At 38.8% G+C, this 20074-nt stretch overlaps 2 protein-coding genes across 12 annotated transcripts in view; both read right to left on the bottom strand.

The window, feature by feature from the left end:
* The window catches only part of grin2bb (glutamate receptor, ionotropic, N-methyl D-aspartate 2B, genome duplicate b), a 139335-nt gene extending 123026 nt beyond the window's left edge, over positions 1-16309 (bottom strand). For 2 of the 10 annotated variants that reach the window (XM_054778236.1, XM_054778237.1), the window contains exons 1-2: positions 12845-13502; positions 6648-7267 (exon numbers count right to left, since the gene is read on the bottom strand). In XM_054778236.1, the coding sequence (XP_054634211.1) occupies positions 6648-6656 (9 nt within the window). In that variant the 5' untranslated portion in view covers positions 6657-7267; positions 12845-13502. The other 8 variants (XM_054778232.1, XM_054778231.1, XM_054778233.1 and 5 more) reach the window with 8 other exon arrangements.
* Positions 16310-17686: 1377 nt separating this feature from the next.
* The window catches only part of atf7ip (activating transcription factor 7 interacting protein), a 37793-nt gene continuing 35405 nt past the window's right edge, over positions 17687-20074 (bottom strand). For both annotated transcript variants that reach the window (XM_054778091.1, XM_054778092.1), the window contains exons 10-13: positions 19886-19987; positions 19690-19764; positions 19350-19429; positions 17687-18599 (exon numbers count right to left, since the gene is read on the bottom strand). In XM_054778091.1, coding sequence (XP_054634066.1) covers positions 18132-18599; positions 19350-19429; positions 19690-19764; positions 19886-19987 — 725 coding nt within the window. In that variant the 3' untranslated portion in view covers positions 17687-18131. The remainder of the gene's footprint in view (positions 18600-19349; positions 19430-19689; positions 19765-19885; positions 19988-20074) is intronic.

The following is a 20074-nucleotide window of genomic DNA, read 5'->3' as shown; positions in this document are numbered from 1 at the left end:
TTCAGGGAAAAAAATTCCACCACAGTTTTGAACTGCCATCACGCAAATCTTGTGTCGTTGTTTAATACAAGTATTCCAAAGAAGAACCAACACAGGGCATTTTGTGAAGTAAGCGGACTCACAATCAAAGCAGTCCAATTTCAGCATCACCGTGTAAGTCATTACTTGTTATCTACGTTAACAGCATTTCTTGTTTTTACTGTACATTTTTATTAACAACTTATAATATTTGCATTTCTTACAGTCAAGATTACATTTTTTTCAACCAAAAAATATACCACCACCACCACCAACACCACCACTACTAGCTATAATGTCACCAATAGTGGCTTAAAAGAATAGATTGAAAGAAAATAAATGTCTATATTTTTCACAATTATGAATTAAACTGCATAAAAATTGGCCCAAATTGTCATTCGACCTGAATAATATGACAGGTCACTCACGACGTCTGCTATTCATATATACACGCACACATACTGTACACAAAAGGAGGAGCGATCAACAATTTTTTGCCATGCTGTTGTTACGCTAAGCTGCACATTCAATGATAGCTAATATTAGTAGCTAAACTTTGTCAAATCACTATTTTTAGCTGACAGCAACATGCGCATGCGTGTGTTACATAGGGTGTGGCAGAAAAAGGGTGGGATATAATGCTTGCAGTACGTTTGAAAGTTCCCACCCTCTAGGCAGCGGTGATATACAGCAATGCTAAAAAATGAGAAACATCAGGCAGCTCTGTGACATGACCTAGACATGACCTGTGACATCCAGAACAGCGCTGCCAGGATCCTGATGAGGATCCGCAAATATGATCACATCAGCCTCGTTATGAAATCTCTTCATTGGCTTCACGTTCCACTGAGAATAAAATACAAGGTCTCCCTCCTCACCCATCAGTGCATTCACAGACATGCCCCCAATACCTTAAGGAACTCCTCACCACCCAGGCTTCCTTATGCACCCTCCGGTCTACAACCAAAAAAAACCCTCTAAGTCCCCAGAACCACAGACTGTAGAGGTTTTTAAATGAGACCTAAAAACCCATCTTTTTAAAAAAGCATTTTTTTAATATAGTGTATAGGTTTAGTTTTAATTTTGATTTCATAACTATACTCCTGCTTTGTTTATAAAATTTTTTTTTACACAGTAGCACTTTGAGATTGCTAAAATGTAAAATGCAATACAGTGTTCCTCGCTACATCGCAGTTCACCTTTCACAGAGTCCCTATTTTGCAGATTTTTTTTGGTGCAATTTTAGTGCTTTTTAGTTTTCTACAGCATATGAATGCTGTTATAGGCCGAGCTTGGCCCTTTAAGAAGAAATGCATTGTGGGAAGGTGAGTGTTGTAGTTCTGTGCTTTAGCAGGAGGCGGCAGTGTTTCTCTCTATCCTCTCACTTCTGTCTGCACCGCCCATTGTCTTCTGCGTCCTGATTGGCTGTAGACCATTGTCAATCAATCTCCTTTGTGCCGTCTCTGGTTGTGGTCATGAATATCAAACTAGCTAACCGTGTGCTGCTCGATAACCGCCAATACTGCAAACAATAGAAGAAACAGAAGAAGCTAACCGCGTGTGACTCTGAACGCTGTATGGTTGCAAGTTTTCTCCCTGATAAAACCGACAATGTCGACGAAACGTTCGAAACAACGAAGCCGGTCATCAGACAAAAAGTTGGACTTCTGGACATGCTGAAGGAAGGCAGAAGTTACGCGCCTGTAGGGTGCCATTACAGAATACTGTAAATGAATCTTCAGTTCATGGAGGATGAGGAGGAGGAATAAAATACGACGACAGGAGCAATATGTTTTAACAAGGATACGAGCAACTACACACTGACAAACCAGGAGACTGGGGGGAAAATTCAGCAGGTCATTGTTATATTTTTTTGAGCTGTCCAAGACTTATTATGCATTGGACAGATATTTTGACAGTTATTTCTGCAATCCAAAAAATAATCCGAATAGAGATAAACCCTACTTTTGAGGTCATATACTGGAGAATCATACCAGATGAAGGGGAGGGGATAGATACAGTATTTATTTTCCAATATTATTGGCTGGTAGTAAGAAAGCAGTAACTAAAAAATGGTTGTCAAAAGAACCTCCAACACTCGGTGAATGGGAAAAAAATAATTCAAGACATTTACATTATGGAAAAAATGACATTTTTGCTGAGATACACCACAGATAAGGGAAAAAAATACTGAAAAATTGGCTATCCTACTTTGAGCTGAAATGACAATGTTGTTCTTATGTACTGGGATGAATGTATGTACACGGGCATGGATACATGCCATGGGCACAGAACAGACTACTATGGACTCGGAAATCAAGACTCATTGGGACAATAGTAAAGGTAACCCATTTATGCCCCCCGATTATGCACTATGAACCAAGGTAAACCTGGCCTGAGATCTGGCTATTGGCTGAATGTGTGTATGACTGTTTTTGAAAAAAGTTGTTAAAATTAAGTTAAAAAAAAAAAAACAAGGATACAAAAACACTACAGCCGATCAACGCCAGGACAACGGGGCATGGTCAGAGGAGTGAAATATGGGTGAGTCACTTAATAATTTCTTGTGTCCAACCTAGTAGACTGATCATTAAAATTTAAACAAAATTTGAATTTTGAGAGTGTTCAAAGAAGAGAGAAATGTGATAAAATGTTAATGCCTGTTAAAAGTGTATAAAGTGTATGGTGAGGGGTTTTACTGCCTTAAAACATGTATAAAAATTGTAAAAAAAAAAAAAAGTTGGCTACTTCGCGGATTCCACTTATTGCGGGCTATTTTGGGAACCTGCCCCCCGCGATAAATGACAGAACACTGCACAAATAAAATTCATTAAAGTTAACACTGAGTTTTGTTGTTTTTACTTCCTAATATGAACAAATATGTTGTAAACTAATATGTCTTGTAAAACATTGCCTGTGCAGGAGCCTTGAAGCTTTGAGCTAAGCAGAACACAAGAGAAAGTTGGTCATGCTTCAACATGATCATACTGTACTATATAGGACGATTTCCTCACAGCGTAGTGAAAGCGCACATGGGGAAAGCTCAGATTAAATGTGCTACTCAAGTTTCATTCAAAGCTGAGGGGGCAGAAAACAAAAAAGATGGGCAAAAAGCTAATCCACAAAAGGCAGAAAGCCAAAGAGAAATCCCAGAGCTCCTCTACTGGCAGTGGCCCGCACATTGACCGGATTTCACATGTTCTCCATTTCACACACAAGGGAAAGTAGCTGAGAAGGTTCAACAGTTTGGCTCCAGGCTCTCCTAGTACATATTTACTCATGAACTTTTTCTTAGGGGAATCAAGTGTGACTTTGCATGAAAAGCAATGCTTCGGAATTAGTACAGTTTTTAACTGCTTGTAAAATAAAGATATAGTGGGGCTGCCAATCTATCAATTGTTGCAGGAGATGGAGCATGTGCATAGAGCTTGTGCAGCCGAAGGCAATACGTATCCATCTATCCATCCATTTTCTGCGGGGTAGTTCCTCGACCGGCCACCAGCCAACACAGGGCACATACAGACAAACAACCATTCACACTTGCATTCACACCTAGGACAATTTAGGGTCTCAAATTAGCCTAACATGCAAGTTTTTGGGGTGTGGGATTACAAATATGCCTCAACGTTGCACAGAAATGTTGAAACTACTTCATCCCACAAGTCTATTTTGCTTTTTTATTGGCTTTTTTGTTGTTGTTTTTGTGATGTCAACACAGAAGGGTGCCAATGATGGTGATGAGAAAAAGTGTGACAATCATCACAGAACCAGAAATTGAACTTATTGCGATGTAATAGTGTATAGCAACAAAAGCAATACTCTACTCCCAAAAAACAGTCATGTTACATTTTAATTATACAAGAAAGAAGTTGTAATATTGTCAAAATAAACAAATAAATAATCAATTGATAAATAAATATCAATTAAATAAGCAATTGTTACAATGTTTGTATCAGTCCTACAGTCAGTTTCTGTCAGGTATTCACACTATCATGATCTCTTTGAACGCAGTCGGGTTGTTGAGATGGATAAGCAAGGCCTCTCGCAGCACGCCATTGCTGCTGAGGTTGGATGCAGTAGCAGAAGCTTCTTCAAAGATCCTGAGGGTTATGGAACAAGAAAGCCAAGTGGTAGACCCCAAAAAAATGTCCCCGGCCCTGAGTCAGAGGGTCCGATTGGCTGTCTGTCAAGACACGTGACAACACTGGGCCCAAATGATGGGTGTTACTGGTTCCGAGTGCAGTCCAAGAACCATCAGATGGCATCTGCGAGAAAAGGGTTTTAAGAACAAAAAATGTCTTCAAAGGCCTTGTCTCCTTCAGCGCCACAAAAAAATCAACCTTGACGGCCCTGATGGCTTCTGACAAGGACATCCCACCTGAGATATTTTCCCACACGTAGGCACATATTTAAATGTTGGCAGTGCTCTCAGCAACTTTTCCATTCAATTAACAGTTTTGCAATGTTCTCAGTTCATGTTCTGCTTGATGAAAAAAGTAAATAAATAAGTCATAAAAAATTGGTATTTGTCATTAAAAATAAAAAATTTGCAGACGCAGCAGCAGCACAACAGTCCGCACTCCCATACAGCCCTTCATCACAGCTTCAGAAAAATCCTAGGGGAAACCCTGCATCAGCTACACACAGCGGTGGAAATGCTAACCAAGTCACATTGACGTGTACTGAACCGACTAGCCAATAATGTTTTTTCTTTTTCATTTTTAAATATGGCTATAGTATAAGTTGTTTTTTAAAAGGAGGCCTCTATTTGGTGAGTGGCATGTATTTCTTTAAGCAAGGGGTGCTCAAACATTTTCCGCCAAGGGCCACACAGTAAAATTTAAGAAACTAATGTACAGTGCGCAGCAAATCTATTACACCTCCAGTCATGAAAACAAGAACACAAAGAATTAAAAAAAAAACATATCTAAAATTAAAAATGTTATAGTTATTTATTTGGTAAATGAAATACAGAAACAACAAAATAGTCCTTTTTCACAAATAATAACCAAAAAACAAAATATTTTCATTTATTTCTTTTTCAGGAATACAAAAATAACAATAATTTGACATCTCAATCAAGAAACAAAGTGCTTTACTAGGGTTTTTTTGTAAAACATAATGTGTGGAAGTCTAATAAATTTGTTTAAGCACTGTCGGTCAACATATGCATGCTATGCTAGGCATACCACAGGCCAATCAAAAAGTAGCCGCGAGCCGCAAATGGCACTTTGGACACCACCACTCTATCAACAATTGAGGCATGGCGTCTGTTAGAGGACAACGCATACACACTGTCCAATAAAAAACGGCCAAGGAGAAAGTATGTAAGTTTAACAGCTCTTAGGGCATTTAGGCGAGATTTTCACTACAAGTGACACAATTCAAATGTTATTTACTCCCGAGTGGCACAGGTCAGATATCTGCCAATGCAACTGTAGTGTAAACAGATATAATGGATACGCCCTGCCAATGTGTGCCTGCAACATGCAATTACAAATACATACGTACACACGTTTGCCCAGGCAACGCACTTGCAATAAAAAAAACAAAAAACACCCAAGGTAAACCAACATATATACATACATATATATATATACATACATATATACATACAGTACATATATATATATACATACATATATACATACAATACATATATATATATATATATATATATATATATATACACACATATACATATATACATGCTGTATATACATATATATACATACATATATATATATACTTATATATATACATACATACATACATATACATACATACATATATATATACTTATATATACACACATATATATACATATACATATATATATATATATATACATACATATACACACACACATATATACATATACATATATATATATACTGTATATATATATATATATATATATACACATACATACATACATACACACATATATATATATATATACATACACACATATATATACATATACACATACATATACACATACATATACACACATATATATATATATATATATATATATATATATATATATATAGCAGGGGTGTAGCCTGATGAAGAAAAAAAAAAAAATAATATTCTAATAATAAATTGGTTTTAAATAGCACCTTTAAGGACACCTAAAGCACTTTACACTGAACCCTATGATTCATTCACTCCACAGTCACACACAGAGATGGTGGAAATCTACATCTGTAGGCACAGCTGTAATACTCACAGAAATGTGGCTGCTAATTTGCACCAGTGGCCTCGCTGACCACCTCCAAACAATCATTCACATTTATGCACCAGTGTGGGATGCACACTGTGACTTCTCCACCTGAGTCACTGTTGCCTATAGACCATTAAATAGAAAAATGTATCTGCATTTTGGACTTAAGTACATGTAAATTGTTTTAGGTTTTCAGTAAATGTAAACCAAGTCATATTACATAGATGTGCCAGCCTTATGGGTTCGAATGCATGAACAAACAAAAATGTTTGATCATTTTCAAATATGAAGCTTTGCCATGTTCTTGCTCATGCTTACTATATAACAATTTTTCCTTTACATCAATTAACAGATTTGGGAGTGGTGACAAGACATCCAACTACTCAAATCGCTGGCCTACCTTGAACATTGCCAGCCCGGATCTCCTCTCTGCTCTTCACAACTGGCATGATGGAGTGAGCTGGGATTCGACTCCTCCTCTCATAGCCTCGGATGAAGGGTCAGTGGGCACAGGAAGTCACTCACGGAAGTTTGAGGGCGGGGGAGCGTTGCAAGGTGTTGCAACAGAGTGGTCTCTGGCTGAGAACCGCTGGTTGGAGCAGGGCAGTGCAGGGGCGGGGGTGTATCAGTGTGAGGATGCAAAGGGCTGTGGTTGTGTAGATACAATACAAAATGAGTGATATAAGGCTGAAATTTGAACTTGTTGACCACCAGGCCTAAAAGGTGAACCACAAGAAAATAAAAGATGTTGAATGATGGAACATCATGGAGGAATGTTGGCTCATTGGCATTTTTTCCATAAGCTCTGCTCCAACACTGACTATCTACAACTCAGCCAGGTCTCCTCCCAGAAGTCTGTGCAGTTGCCGTGGAGATGAGAAGATGAGAACCAGTGTACCGTATGTATTTATATTCTCTTCTTCTCTCCTCTCTTCCTCTCTCTTCGCCTGTTGAATTCAGTTGCTAGCCAGCCATGTTTAGCGGTTTCCCGACTCGATGTTGGCTCTTCTCTTCTTCAATCTGAAGGAGAGATAAAAGCATCAGCAAATGAAGGCTGTTTGTAGAACAACAGGTTAAACCACACACTTCAAACAAAACTAGTCAACGTTTCCATGCTCCATCTTTATGCAGTCTGGGCTTCTGAAGTCGAACATCCCCAAAGTCGTACGTCAGTTTGACCTAAATACAGTTGCGCTCGAAAATTGTAAATGTTGTAAATTACATGTATTTTTCTTTCAATAGAAAGAAACAATGAGTGTTTGTAATATTAGACGGTTTGAGCTATTCAAAGAGTTTTTGCTCTGTTACTCTTTTTTTAAGTATTGAAAGTTTATCAACTTTGCAAATACATTTTGCAATGAGAACTGAATAATTTTGCGTGCAAGAATACACACCAGAAGTTGAAAACGGAGCCAAAACTATTTGTGTGATTGACTTGCTGCAGCGACCCCCGACAGGGAAAAAGCAAAAGTGAAAACAGTCAAAACCTTTGCAGACTTTTTTTGATGTTTGTTTCATTTTTTTGCCATATTACCAACTTTATGGTTATTTCATGGCAAGATCAGAATTTCCTCTTAGAAGGGATATAAAAGCATTAACATTCCAAAATAAACCTTACACACTGCTTAAAACTGATACTTGGTAAGAATTCTAAAACTGTTTGCAGCTGCACCAGCAGTGTGTGCACATGAGTAAAACTCTCTGAAATGTCTTTGACCGTGTGAGGCTAATACTCCTTCGTAGAATGGTGCATACTTTATTTGTCGGATTTAACTCACTTTGTATGACTGCAGAGCAAAACAGCTCGACACACTGCAACAGATGCTTTCTATTTCCAGTATTCCTATGAGACAACCGATTCTAAATCCAAACAAATTGGTCAGTGAATAAATCAACTCTTTGACCTCAGAGGTTCCAATCTATACTCATACTACATGTTTGTTTTGTTTTGTTCTTGTAATATTTATAAAACACCTTTTACCGCTGATTCAATCAGGGTAGTGTCGTCTCTCCTAACTCTTATTGGATGAAATAACTTCTAAACCCTGCATACTGTTGCTTTGTTGTTTTATGTACAGTAATTGGGGACACTCTTAATCGCTCTTCTTTATATAAATAAATCCTTCATTAGACTCAAACCCAAGATGGGGTCGTGCCCTGTTATTTGAAGAGTCGCGCGCTCACAGCGTGGCAACTTGGCACCGGTCAGCCCTTAATCATTCAAACTGTTTGGGCACAGACGCGCTGCGTTTAAATCCGCTTGAAGCTTTTAAGAGCATTCAGTGTGTCAATAGGAAATATCTAAAAAGGAAACCAAACGAGCACAGATTGCGGTCTTTATCTCAAATTATAGATACGAAAGCATTCCAGCAAATTTATACACGCAAACCAACAAGTGGAACCAAAAAGGCTTTTCTTCCTGTCACTCATACACACCAGTCACCTGGAGAGATACAGATATCACACAGTCATTACTTCCTAATTTCTACAACTTTTTGACCCTCAAAGGCTGCCGTACTCTAGCGCACAGGTGCTTCATGGACTGGCTGCAAAAGCTAATTACTGCTAGTAGGGATGACCAATAATATTATCGGACAATATTGCCGTAAAAATGAAATCGGTTCATATCGGTATCGGCTTTGCACCACACATCACAACAAACTTGCTACCACAGTTAGCATGTCTGCCATGTGGAATTATTTCAGCCATGAAGCTCGGGTGGCACTTTTATCACAGCGGTAACTTCGTATAACCATCAGCCCAGACAGCCATCCAGAACCCAAAGACAAAACGGCACATCTGGCCTTCACAATAAAAACACTGCGTGATTGACAAACGGCATCTAACAAAATACGGGTCTGAGAAAAACAGCTTCAATTCACAGTGAAAGCGCTGGTTATGCAAGGGGAAGGTAAGGTGTCGTTCTTAATTGGTCATGATATTTTAATGACTTGTTGAGACACTACTACTACTACTACTACACTTACTACGAACTCTTCCATTTCTTTGTGAGTACTTTGTCTGTACTCACTCATCATCCAACTATGTTTCTGTCGACTATTAACCCTTTCATCAGTTATTATTATTTATTATATTATATAATTTCTTTACAGTGATTATAAAACTTGACTCCTATTGTACCACATTGTTATACCGCCTCTTCATCTTCCTATGTATTAAAAATTGGCAAGGAGTATATTTGGAATACAGGAAGTCCATCCATCCATCCATTTTCTATACCGCTTCATCCTCATTAGGGTCGCGGGGGCATGCTGGAGCCTATCCCAGCTGACTTCGGGCGACAGGCGGGGTACACCCTGGACTGGTCGCCAGCCAATCGCAGGGAATACAGGAAGTGAACAAATGTATTATAATTGATGTGAACCGGAATGCGGGTAGGATTAAATGTGTTGCTTTTTCCTACTCCTTTTTGGACATGTAGAACTGTGAATTGTACTATGTGATGTATTCCAATGTAGCTTGTACGCATGTTCAAAATAAATTAAACCATTGCTATGACCAAAATGTTAAAAATATGGTACTTTTTGTACAACTTGTTTTGCATTTTGCAGATTTTGTCTTATTTTGCACAGTGTTAATTTGTGAAATGTATCTAGTGGCGTTTGTCTATATGTGCCCTGTGATTGGCTGGCGACCAGTCCAGGGTGTAGCCCGCCTCTCGCCCGAAGTCAGCTGGGATAAGCTCCAGCGTACCCCCGTGACATAAACATGCTTTAGACATTTTAATACGGTTCAAAAACTGCATCACACACTTTTCAATGCTTGAAAATAATGTAATTTTTACAATTATTACTGTGGCATTTTAAGGTGTGCCAAAAAAAAAAAAAGTACCGTTTAGCACCATAACCCTCCCGGCTGATGTTTTGATTATTTTGTTTCGGACAGTATGTCCCCTATTACGGAAAACTGACTTTTTAATGATGGTATGACAGTAATATGTGTCCCTTGAGCCTGTTTATGAGCACCAAAACGTGAGAAAAATCATCTCCCTCACTTGTTCGCTCCACTTTTAAATAAGGGTGTCACGAGACACTCGGTTCACAAGATGAGACAATACACGAGATTGGGTCTGCGAGAGAGAGACATTTTAACATAATTTTTAAGAAAAGTACAATGAAAAAATATCGAAAATATAGGACAATATATGGTATATCTACTAATTTGATATAGGTGAGAGAAGAGGAAAACAGACCCGCATGCACCTGGCCGTCAAAATTATCGAGTTCATTTTCATTTATTGTGTGACTAACTTATTTATTTATCATTGTCCCAGGCCCAGTGGCCACGAGACATTTTTTTTCTGACAGAGAAATCTTGTCACGTTTTAATCTTGCGAGATCTTGTGACACCCCTACTTTTGAAGAAGAGGTTGCTATTGAAGTTCCGTGTTTTCATGACGTCATGAAGGAAAAATGTTCTTCCTTATGGATGTGATACCACCTCTGACCTGCCCGTAGCTAGATAGTCCCACCCTGTGTATACGTCCACCACTTAACAGATGAAATCAGGCTTCACTACACATCTTGAAATAAAGCTTGGAGCTCTGCCTACAATCCGTCAGTCAGCTACAGACTTGGGAGCTGTAAGTTTCATCATTTTCTTTTTCTTCAACAAATAGGCTAACCGAGCATGAAGTTGCTGTTAAAATGCGACTATAATGTAGCTCTGTAGCTCATATACTGGAGCTATGCTAGCTATGCTAACGTTTGTGCTCTTGTATTGCATTACGTTGTCGTATGTGATAAATGGCATGTGTTACATTGGACAAGTGCAGTTGCAACGTATATTTAAAAAGGGGATTAAGTCCACAACAGCACTTCTTATAGTCACACTCTGACAGACGCAGACCAACATAGCTCATTAGCATTAAAGCTACAGCCACACAAAACGGTGTGCTCCGAGCAGGGCGTACAAAAAGCACTTTTACACTGTCTAAATTCCAGATTTTGGACAACACATTTCCAATACACTATTGTGGGATCCTGTAGACTTGTTTAAAATTGTTGAAAAATTGTATAATATAAAAACCTGCATGTGTGAAGGTAGACTTTTTTTTTTTTTTTTTTTAGATCAAGCTCTTATAGTGGATATATGAAATAATGCAGGCATACTTAATGTGGCCTGTCAGTGTATAGCATCGATGTATTGCATATTTTCCAGGAAAATGCACCATAAAGAGCAAACACAACCATACATAATTGCATTATGGTGATTACATGCACCTGCACAATGCACCACACTTAAATGACTAAGTGAATTTATGTAAGCAGATGGAGCAAGTTAGAGTTTGAGCTGCTTTCTGTCACATACTCGAAATAGTCAATAGGCAAGCCTTTGCTTTTTCCTGAAGTCCTCATCCAGCAATGTGCTACAACATGAAATTCACATCGACACAGTAGCACACGTATAGATAGAGATGTGTAAAGATCAAAAGCTGGGCCTGGGAAACGACCAATTAGTCACAGCAGGGTGAAAGAGGGTTTAAGTAGAAAGACAGAAGCTACTGCTGCTGAAGAAAGTTCATGCACAATACATTTCCATGGCTATCATGCAAACCAGTGTGTGCATCCAGTGAACACATCTACAGTATACTCTTCATGCTCACTTGAAAAGGGCGCTATATGCACTACTCACCTAATTAACTCTCTTCTGCAAAACATAATTTACAGAGCACAATGCAGATGTTTTACAGGGAGCGCAGGTAAATACAGAGACAGAGCAAAAAAGGAGCCGTCCATTTTTTCCTTTCATAAGAAAGATGGCAGTGTTTCACCTTAAGGTTAAAAAGGGATGTGACGGTAAAGCACAACATAAACAAAAATGAGGGAAATGTGACAGAGGGATGAGCTCACTTAGCCACGTCTGTTATATAATCTGTCTATCCGTCTATCAGTCTGTCTCAATCTCTTTTCGGTGAAGATGTCATTCAAATAAAAACAAAATGATTAGAGTTTACATTTTCTATACAGTCATTCAAGCCAATGAAATCTTATAATGTTTGAAAATTTCTGTTTTGGAGAAGGTGCATTAAAAATAATAATAATTACAATAAAAATTTTAAAAACTAAATCAAATAATACAATGTTCAAATATAAATGAATGAAATAAATACGTATTAGGATCAGAGTATCATTTCCAGTCAACAGTTTAAAAAGGTTACAAATGTTCTTCTTTTAACAAGAAAATACTTTGAGTGTATATTATATGTGTACTGACTAAAAACTGAAGTACAGATGAAATTGTTATTGTATAATTTAGTCAGGGATCCCCAAGCTTGAACTGAATAGAAAATATGTCATGTATTGCCACAGCGTGGACATTAACAGTAGATAAAGTAATGATAAAGAACAAAAAAGCCATACATTTACACCAAACATCAATCCAAAAGTCCCGTGTGCCTGCTTGATGTGAAATACTAATATTTTCCCGGCCTTCCCAGTAAAAGCTGGCCCTGAAGTTTGAGAAACCCTGATTCAGTACATGTATGTGATACTGATGTGTGTTTTATGTCAAGTACACACAAATTCACACAGACAGACAGATAGATAGACAGACACTAAACGATAGTTAACCTACCTAGAGTAACATTTAAGAATCCCGCAAGAATGTGGTGCAAAGTAAACGGGTGTGGGTGGGACCAAAAGAGAAGAAAAAGGGGGAAAAAAGTCATTCATGGAGCTTTTTTTTTTTTTTAGTCAGAAAATTGATCCAAGTTGGTAAAAGATGAGAGTTTGGAGACAGAGGTGTGGAAACGGTCAAATGGCGATGGAAGGGTGTGATGGTGTGAGAGAGGAGTGTCACAAGAGGACAAGAAGAAACGATGGCAATGACAAGAAAAGTCCACTTTTCTCAGTCATAAATAGAGAAAATTGTACACAAGGTAGATGGTGAAATAGATGAGGAGGCAAATAACGGACAGAGAGACTATGTGAAAAGATGAAGCACCTCCCAGCACCGCGATGAGGAAGAGGAAAAATATAAAGCGAAAGAAAAAATTGAATACTCCAAAGCCTTCCGTTTTTGCTGTGTTTAGTGAGGCAAAGAGGGGTGGGTTTCAGTTTTATCCCCCCCACCCCCTGTCGCTCTCTCCCTCTCTCTCTTTCTGCTTTCCTCCTCAAAGAAAGATGCTTCCTTTGAATGAGCGCTAAACCTTTGCCTGCACAGACAGGCTGCAAAGTGTGGAGGCCAGTAGCACCACTGGTTTGGTGTGAGGCACAGCACACAACTCAAACTGTGCTCGCTTGCTCTCCTCCAAAGGGAGAGCGAATAAGAGAGAGAGAATTGTGGAGGTGGAGTCCCTCCATAGGATGCTGAATGAGATGCTACAGAAGTGGAGAGGGTGCAACAATTGTCAAGGAAATGGTCTTTGTATACTGGGAGCAATGGCTCCCTCTGTTGGTACGTTGTAGCTATTTCACTTTTCAAGGATTACAAAGCTCCCATACCTAAAACAAGTCTGTGCAAAAGTATTATGCCGCAATTAGATGTTTTATCAACTACCTTTACTTTCATGACCACATACAGGAACTAGAATGTCACTTAGCAGAAGGCACACCTCGTTACCCCTACCAAGTGTGAATTTTTGACAAAAGGTTTGGAAGGTTTTTTTGTTTTTAGGTTAGTTAGCACTTCCCGGCTCAGGCAGGAGGACAAACAGATGGGGGTGTTTTTATAATTAAGATTTGGAAGCTGAAATCTCACCAGGTACACATGCCTCTTTTGATTTTTCTTTGGCTTTTTTAGCGTGATGCTATCACGGGAAGACACAGCCAAAATCATCCATTTGTTTTATTTTTTAACAATGACGAACTTTTTTTTTTATACTTGTGTGACAGTGAAGAATGTTAAAATGTTACATTGCCTGTACAGTTAATGAAGGTTTTAAGGCAAATTTTGCCCATCCTCCACAATCCTTATGTGAGACATGAACACATCTTTCTCTTTTCTCTGCATTTTAAAGATATAAAAACAGCTAAAAAGAGACAGCCCTGTACTGTACGCTATGGATAAACTTATGCCTCCTACAAAGACCGCTATTAAAACAACTCCAAAAACTTCCAACAAGGTGTAGTAACAGGTACATTCATGATAACATGTAATACTTACAATATTTTGCGTATTTCGGCCATTGTACGCATTACCGGAACTTCCTTGCTCGGCGCCTACATGTTAACTTTTTAAGCGTTAACTTTTCCAAACTCAAAAATAAAAACACAGCAGCAGTGGCAGCATCTCAAATATGTAGCCTGACCTTTTGATAGTGTCTGAGGCGACGCTAATGCGCTACGGGCGAGCCTGAGGTGAAGCTACTCGCTAGCCTGCCAGTAGCTAGCCGGTGTGTTCTGGCTAAGTGTCAATATGCCTGTAATGTAGTTCGAGCGGCCTAACAATATTAATAATAATCATCATAACAATGTCGCTGTAGCTTGGTTAATATGCACATCACATTATACTGTATGTAAATGCAAGGTTGTTGGTGCTTTTTGGAGACTTTTTCAGACGACTTTATAGATGGAATAAGTATGCCCCGTGTCCCAGACGCGCAGTAATGAGCTGGCTCTTTTTATCTGTTTTTAAACATTAAAAAAAAAAGACATGTTCATGTCTCACATAAGGATTGTGAAGAACAAAACTCCCCCCAAAAAAGTGCAGTTTTCCTTTAAACTGGCCAGCTTTTGACTCTGAAACAGATTTCTATTTCCAAGATTGCAACACAACATAATGAACTGCACAAGAGCTAAAATAACATCAGTATGTGCATTTATCCAATGTTGTGCCAATCTTATATAGTTATAGTTAATAAAGTACTACTACTACTACTACTACTACTACTATATTCATATAGTTTGATACAACATACATACAAATGTATTAGACCACCTGTTGTGAAAACAATGAAACAAATATTTTAGATTTTTTTTTAAAAAACGTGTTTAAAACTAAAAAGGGTAGGAATTTTAAGTTTTAAAAACAAATTTGAGCCAGCTAATCGAGGTTCTCCGAGAAGCCAGAAATAAAAAATTATCAACAATACTTAAAAAAAATCTATATATTTTTTGTGTTCAGGAATGCAAGTAAAAAAATAAAAAGTAGAATTTTACATCTTAGTATTTTTTGTAAACAATACATTCATGAATAACAATACTAATACTTTTACATTAAAGAGTGGTTAAAAAGCTTGTACATGTACATACGGGTGTATTATGCCCGGCGATTGACTTGCGACTAGACCAGGGTGTACCCTGCCTTTCGCCCGAAGTCAGCTGGGATAGGCTCCAGCATACCCCCGCAACCCTTGTGAGGATAAGCGGCATAGAAAACGGATGGATCGATTATAGAATACAGGTATATACTAAATGATTTCAGTAACTACCAATGCTATTAATTTGTGTGTGGCAAATTAAACTGTGGCATAAACTTTTTATTATCATAAATTTGTAAAGCACTGGACTGTATAGTGACTATCCAAAAGGTAAATACATGTACGATATGCCCAGTCAGTACCACCTATTTGTGAAAATCTGTCATTACAGCTCACCTGAAACGTGTTCTTGGCCACCTGTTTGACTCCCAATGACAGTATGTAGCAAACGAACCATAAAGAAGACTTTTAATAGCTCTACAAGAGTAAAGACATTCACATACATTGTTTTGTACATTTCAGCTGCTTTTTAGCTTAAACTGTAAACCTGTTACCTCCTCACCACTTTCAAAAGGTCTCTTATTCCTGCCGTGGCTGGTCGTCCCTTCGATCCAAAATTGATAAAGAAGCCGGGTGGTTTTCCAAACCTCTAATTTGATAACAATTACGTTCATTTTTACTAAACTGTGTACTCTTAGCCCTTCTGATACGAAGTTTTCAAAGCTTTCGGCGGGCTACTGATTACTTCCTGTCTCGCCTCTCCTTTTTGTGGCCCCACCTTTTCCGTGTCAGCAGCCAATCGGCTTCTTGCCCGCCTTTCCGTCACCGACCTGTCTCTTGTTGGTCGGCTGATTTGTCACTTTGCATGCAAGTTTTATTAAACCGTATCTCTCACTATTCTCATAGAACTTGTCTTGTCACTCATCTATTTTTGAGCCAGCAGCAGATTTTTCCCTTGGCACAAAGGCTGTTACTAAGATATTATCAAACTTGTTTTGTGGTGACCTCCTGCGTTAATCAGAAAAAAATTTAAATTTGTATCGTTACATTTTTTTGAATTGCACTTGAAAGAGTTGAATCACAGTTACCATACAGTAGATATACCATGTACTAAAAAACCTGTCAGGCTCTGCGTGGCCATCATGTACTTATATTGTCTTTTTTTCCTTTCCACCCGTTCCTTCATCCTCGTTTCTGGTGCCAGACAATAGAAAAAGAGACAAACAAACTTTTTTGGTGTTTGTCCACAATGCTATTCTTAACTACATAAAATTCAAAATGCACTCTCTTTTGAGAAATTTGACTTGAAAAATGCCTGCAATTAGTATCGCCGCTTGTCCAGAAGGGGTGCTGGTGGGTTCCGCAGGCAAACCAGTTGAGAACCGCTGCTTTAGAGGGCATACAGGCCACCTCCGTGAACGACTTCAGATTAACATTTGCAATAAAAGTGGCTGCTGTAACGACATTGAGGAGTTCCAGGTCTAAGAGCACCGTTTTTCTTTAATTGCCATTATCCGTGCGCGATGAAGGAAGCCAACAAGCTAAAAGAAATAGCAAGAGTTGTGGTTGAACACTTAAAGGGGGACATTGGGATTTGAACATTTAAAAATAAGATACCATTTTCTGGTCAGCCACCTACCTCCACTCCTAAATGCAAGCAAATAAATTAATTTACCATATTTTCCCGACTATCAGTCGCTCTATAGTACAGGTCGCACCAGCCAAAAATGCACAATGAATAACAAAAAAAAACATATAGTGTAAGTCGCACTGGACTATAAGTCGCATTTTTGGGGGGAAACTTATTTGATAAAATCAGAGATCAAGAACAGACATTTCATCTTCAAAGCCAAGGGATAGTAATAATAAAACTGAGAACAACAGGCTAAATAGGAGTCTGTTAACGTAGCATGAATAGGTGACATGTTAACATAATTTATTCAGATAATTTGTCTCAACAGCATAATTACTTTACTTGCAGTTTGTAATCTGTAGAATGATTTTCTTTTTGAGGGCATTTGTGTTGCGTCTTTCTCAGTTGTCTTTATAAGTTGAGGTTTACATTTTAAATTTTCAGTGGTGCAGGAGTGATAGTAGTAGCACATACTGGTACACAAGCCTAGTGCACCCTCTCCCAGCTGTCAGTGTGAATAAAAATATATATATATCCGTCGCTCCGGAGTATAATTCACAGGACTAGCCAAACCATGAAAAAAAGTGCAACTTATAGTCGGGAAAATAGTGTAAATCCTCCACAAATGAAGTTAAGACCAGGCTTTAATAAAACCTTTTATTGTGTTTGTCACAAGTCTGGTTACCAGACAAAATTTACAAAAGTTATCATTTACTTCCTATCACACATACGTTTTTGTGTAATTCTGTTTACATGACAATCCTCACGGCATCATGTCTCCAGTAAAGCAAATGAAATCTGGATGAGACTAACATGAGCCAATAACATAAATTATTTGACATGGAGAGCAAGGAGGGAAAAGTAGTTCAATTATATACAAACCGTATCAACCCTGAAAAACACATGACATACACAAACCATTCAACTGCAACCTTTGTAACTTTCCTAGACATAATTCAGAAGTCAAGCCCGCAGGGAAGTATTTACAGATGCATTATGTCTACAAAGCACAATAGTAGAGCACCTAAGACAAAAGTTTAATAAAAACTGAAGAACAGTCAAATGCGAATTCTTATTTTTGTAGCTGTTCAGTTTGAGCTGGAATTGATAACATTTGTGCATTGGGGTTCACAGAAGGAGCCAAAGCGCCCGTAGATGTCTTTGGCTCGAACTGCAAAATGATATGTGGAGCCGGACTGGAATTGAGTCAGGGTGCAGGCCATTGGCAGCGGCAAGGCCTTCACCTCCCCGATCTTCTTCCAGTGCTGCTGAGCTGCGTTGCTGCTGGAGTTGGTGTTAGAGTCTTGGTGGTAAGCGTACAGGTGGTAGCTTTCGACAGCCGCGCACGTTAGATCGGTTTCGGACACACACCAGGATAGCACTATACCGGTTTGACTTGGCACCAGCTTGAGCTGAGGCTGCTGGGGAGGCGAGGTCCGCTGAGCCTCAGGTGGCAGGCTCACGGGTGTAGGTGCGGCCGGGAGCGGTGGTAGTGTCGTGCTGGAGCCACGGCTTGGCGTAGTGGTTGTTGAAGTACGGGATTTCATTGAAGACTCCTACAATAAAGAAAACGTTTCAGATAATTTCCCCAAGTTGGAAAATACAATTATAACATTCCTTCTTTTATGAAACCAAAAAATTATACAAACTTGTTCAGCTTAAGGCCCTTACCAGGACCCAAACTTAATGAATTACATCATATATTACCATTTTGTTGTGTCAATTGCTGGCCAAAAAACTGACCTGCAAGTCCGGGGAAAGTAAGACTCATATTTTAAACTACAGGTGGTCCTCTTTACGTGCGCTCTGAAAATGCGATGAATACATTGGCGGACTAGCAGAGTGACATGTGTCGCCACACTGAGAGGAAGTACAATGTCTTTTCAGTTACCTATTTCAGTTTAATCTCCATTAATATTATATCCCAAGGCACTGAGGCAAACTTGTCTAGTGGCACAGCGTAAACGTGAAAGTAAAATTAGATAGATAAAATTAGATAAATCGGTAGACGCTCAGTGGTGAAATCAACATTGGCTGCATGTCCGGTCCTAGCTGCTGAAAGGCGGCGATCATCATGAAGGAAAAAGATTGTATTCTTGAACATGTGAAAGAGATCTGTTCCTATGAAATGGACAGTAATAAAAGCATAGGCAGTGTACTCTCAGACAAAAAGTAAAGAAGCCTGACATTTGGAGATACGTGCTTCTCATTATACAGAATCGATACACAAATTGAGACTTATTGAATTTGGATATTGAAAATGTAATGTTACAAAATCATGAAAGAATGCAGTTCCAAATTCTCACCAGCTGGGGGCGGTTGTGCGCTGATGGAGTACTGCTGGAGGTGTTCTGGATGCTTTGTGGGGAAGACCTGGCCCCTGAGCCTAAAGAGAGAGCACAAATGAGACACCATGTCTTATGCCACATCCATCCATGAAGTTTAATAAATGAAATTGGTTAAGTAGCATTGCGCTACGCTGGTAAAATACAAACAAACAAATGCAACCAAAACTCTAACACCTTTGGCGGAACTGTCACATGGACATGGCCTAATAAGTATTGGAAAATATCATGCAAAACATAAACAAAGGCATCATTCAAGGATATTTTTAGATGGATATCTCACGTCATCACACGGACTTACTGCTTGGAATGCTGACTGTATGCGAACGCTGGGTCGGCGAGGGAGCTGGGACTGTGGCCGCCTTCACTCCAGTTACTGGAAAGCAGGACGTAATTCTTCAGTTAGTTTTCGCTTTTTTTTTTTTTTTTTTTTAGTTTGTACAGCAAAAAAAAACTGCAGTGAATGGGAACAGACACGCGTATCATAATAACCTTACCCATCACATCATCGTCATCCTCAGTGAGGTCAATGACTGAGCCTTTGGGACGTGCTACAGGAGCAGCTACTTTAGATGGGGTGAATCCTGTGGCTTGGTTGTCTTTAAAGAAAGGAAACAAAATATTTGATACATACATTGTATAATACCATTACATCCATGTGAAAATATTAGGACACCTCATGGGAT

This window comes from Dunckerocampus dactyliophorus, chromosome 6 (genome assembly GCF_027744805.1).
Source record: "Dunckerocampus dactyliophorus isolate RoL2022-P2 chromosome 6, RoL_Ddac_1.1, whole genome shotgun sequence".
NCBI lineage: Eukaryota > Metazoa > Chordata > Actinopteri > Syngnathiformes > Syngnathidae > Dunckerocampus > Dunckerocampus dactyliophorus.
Note: the sequence above shows the minus strand (reverse complement) of the source record. Positions and strands in the feature narration are given on the sequence as shown.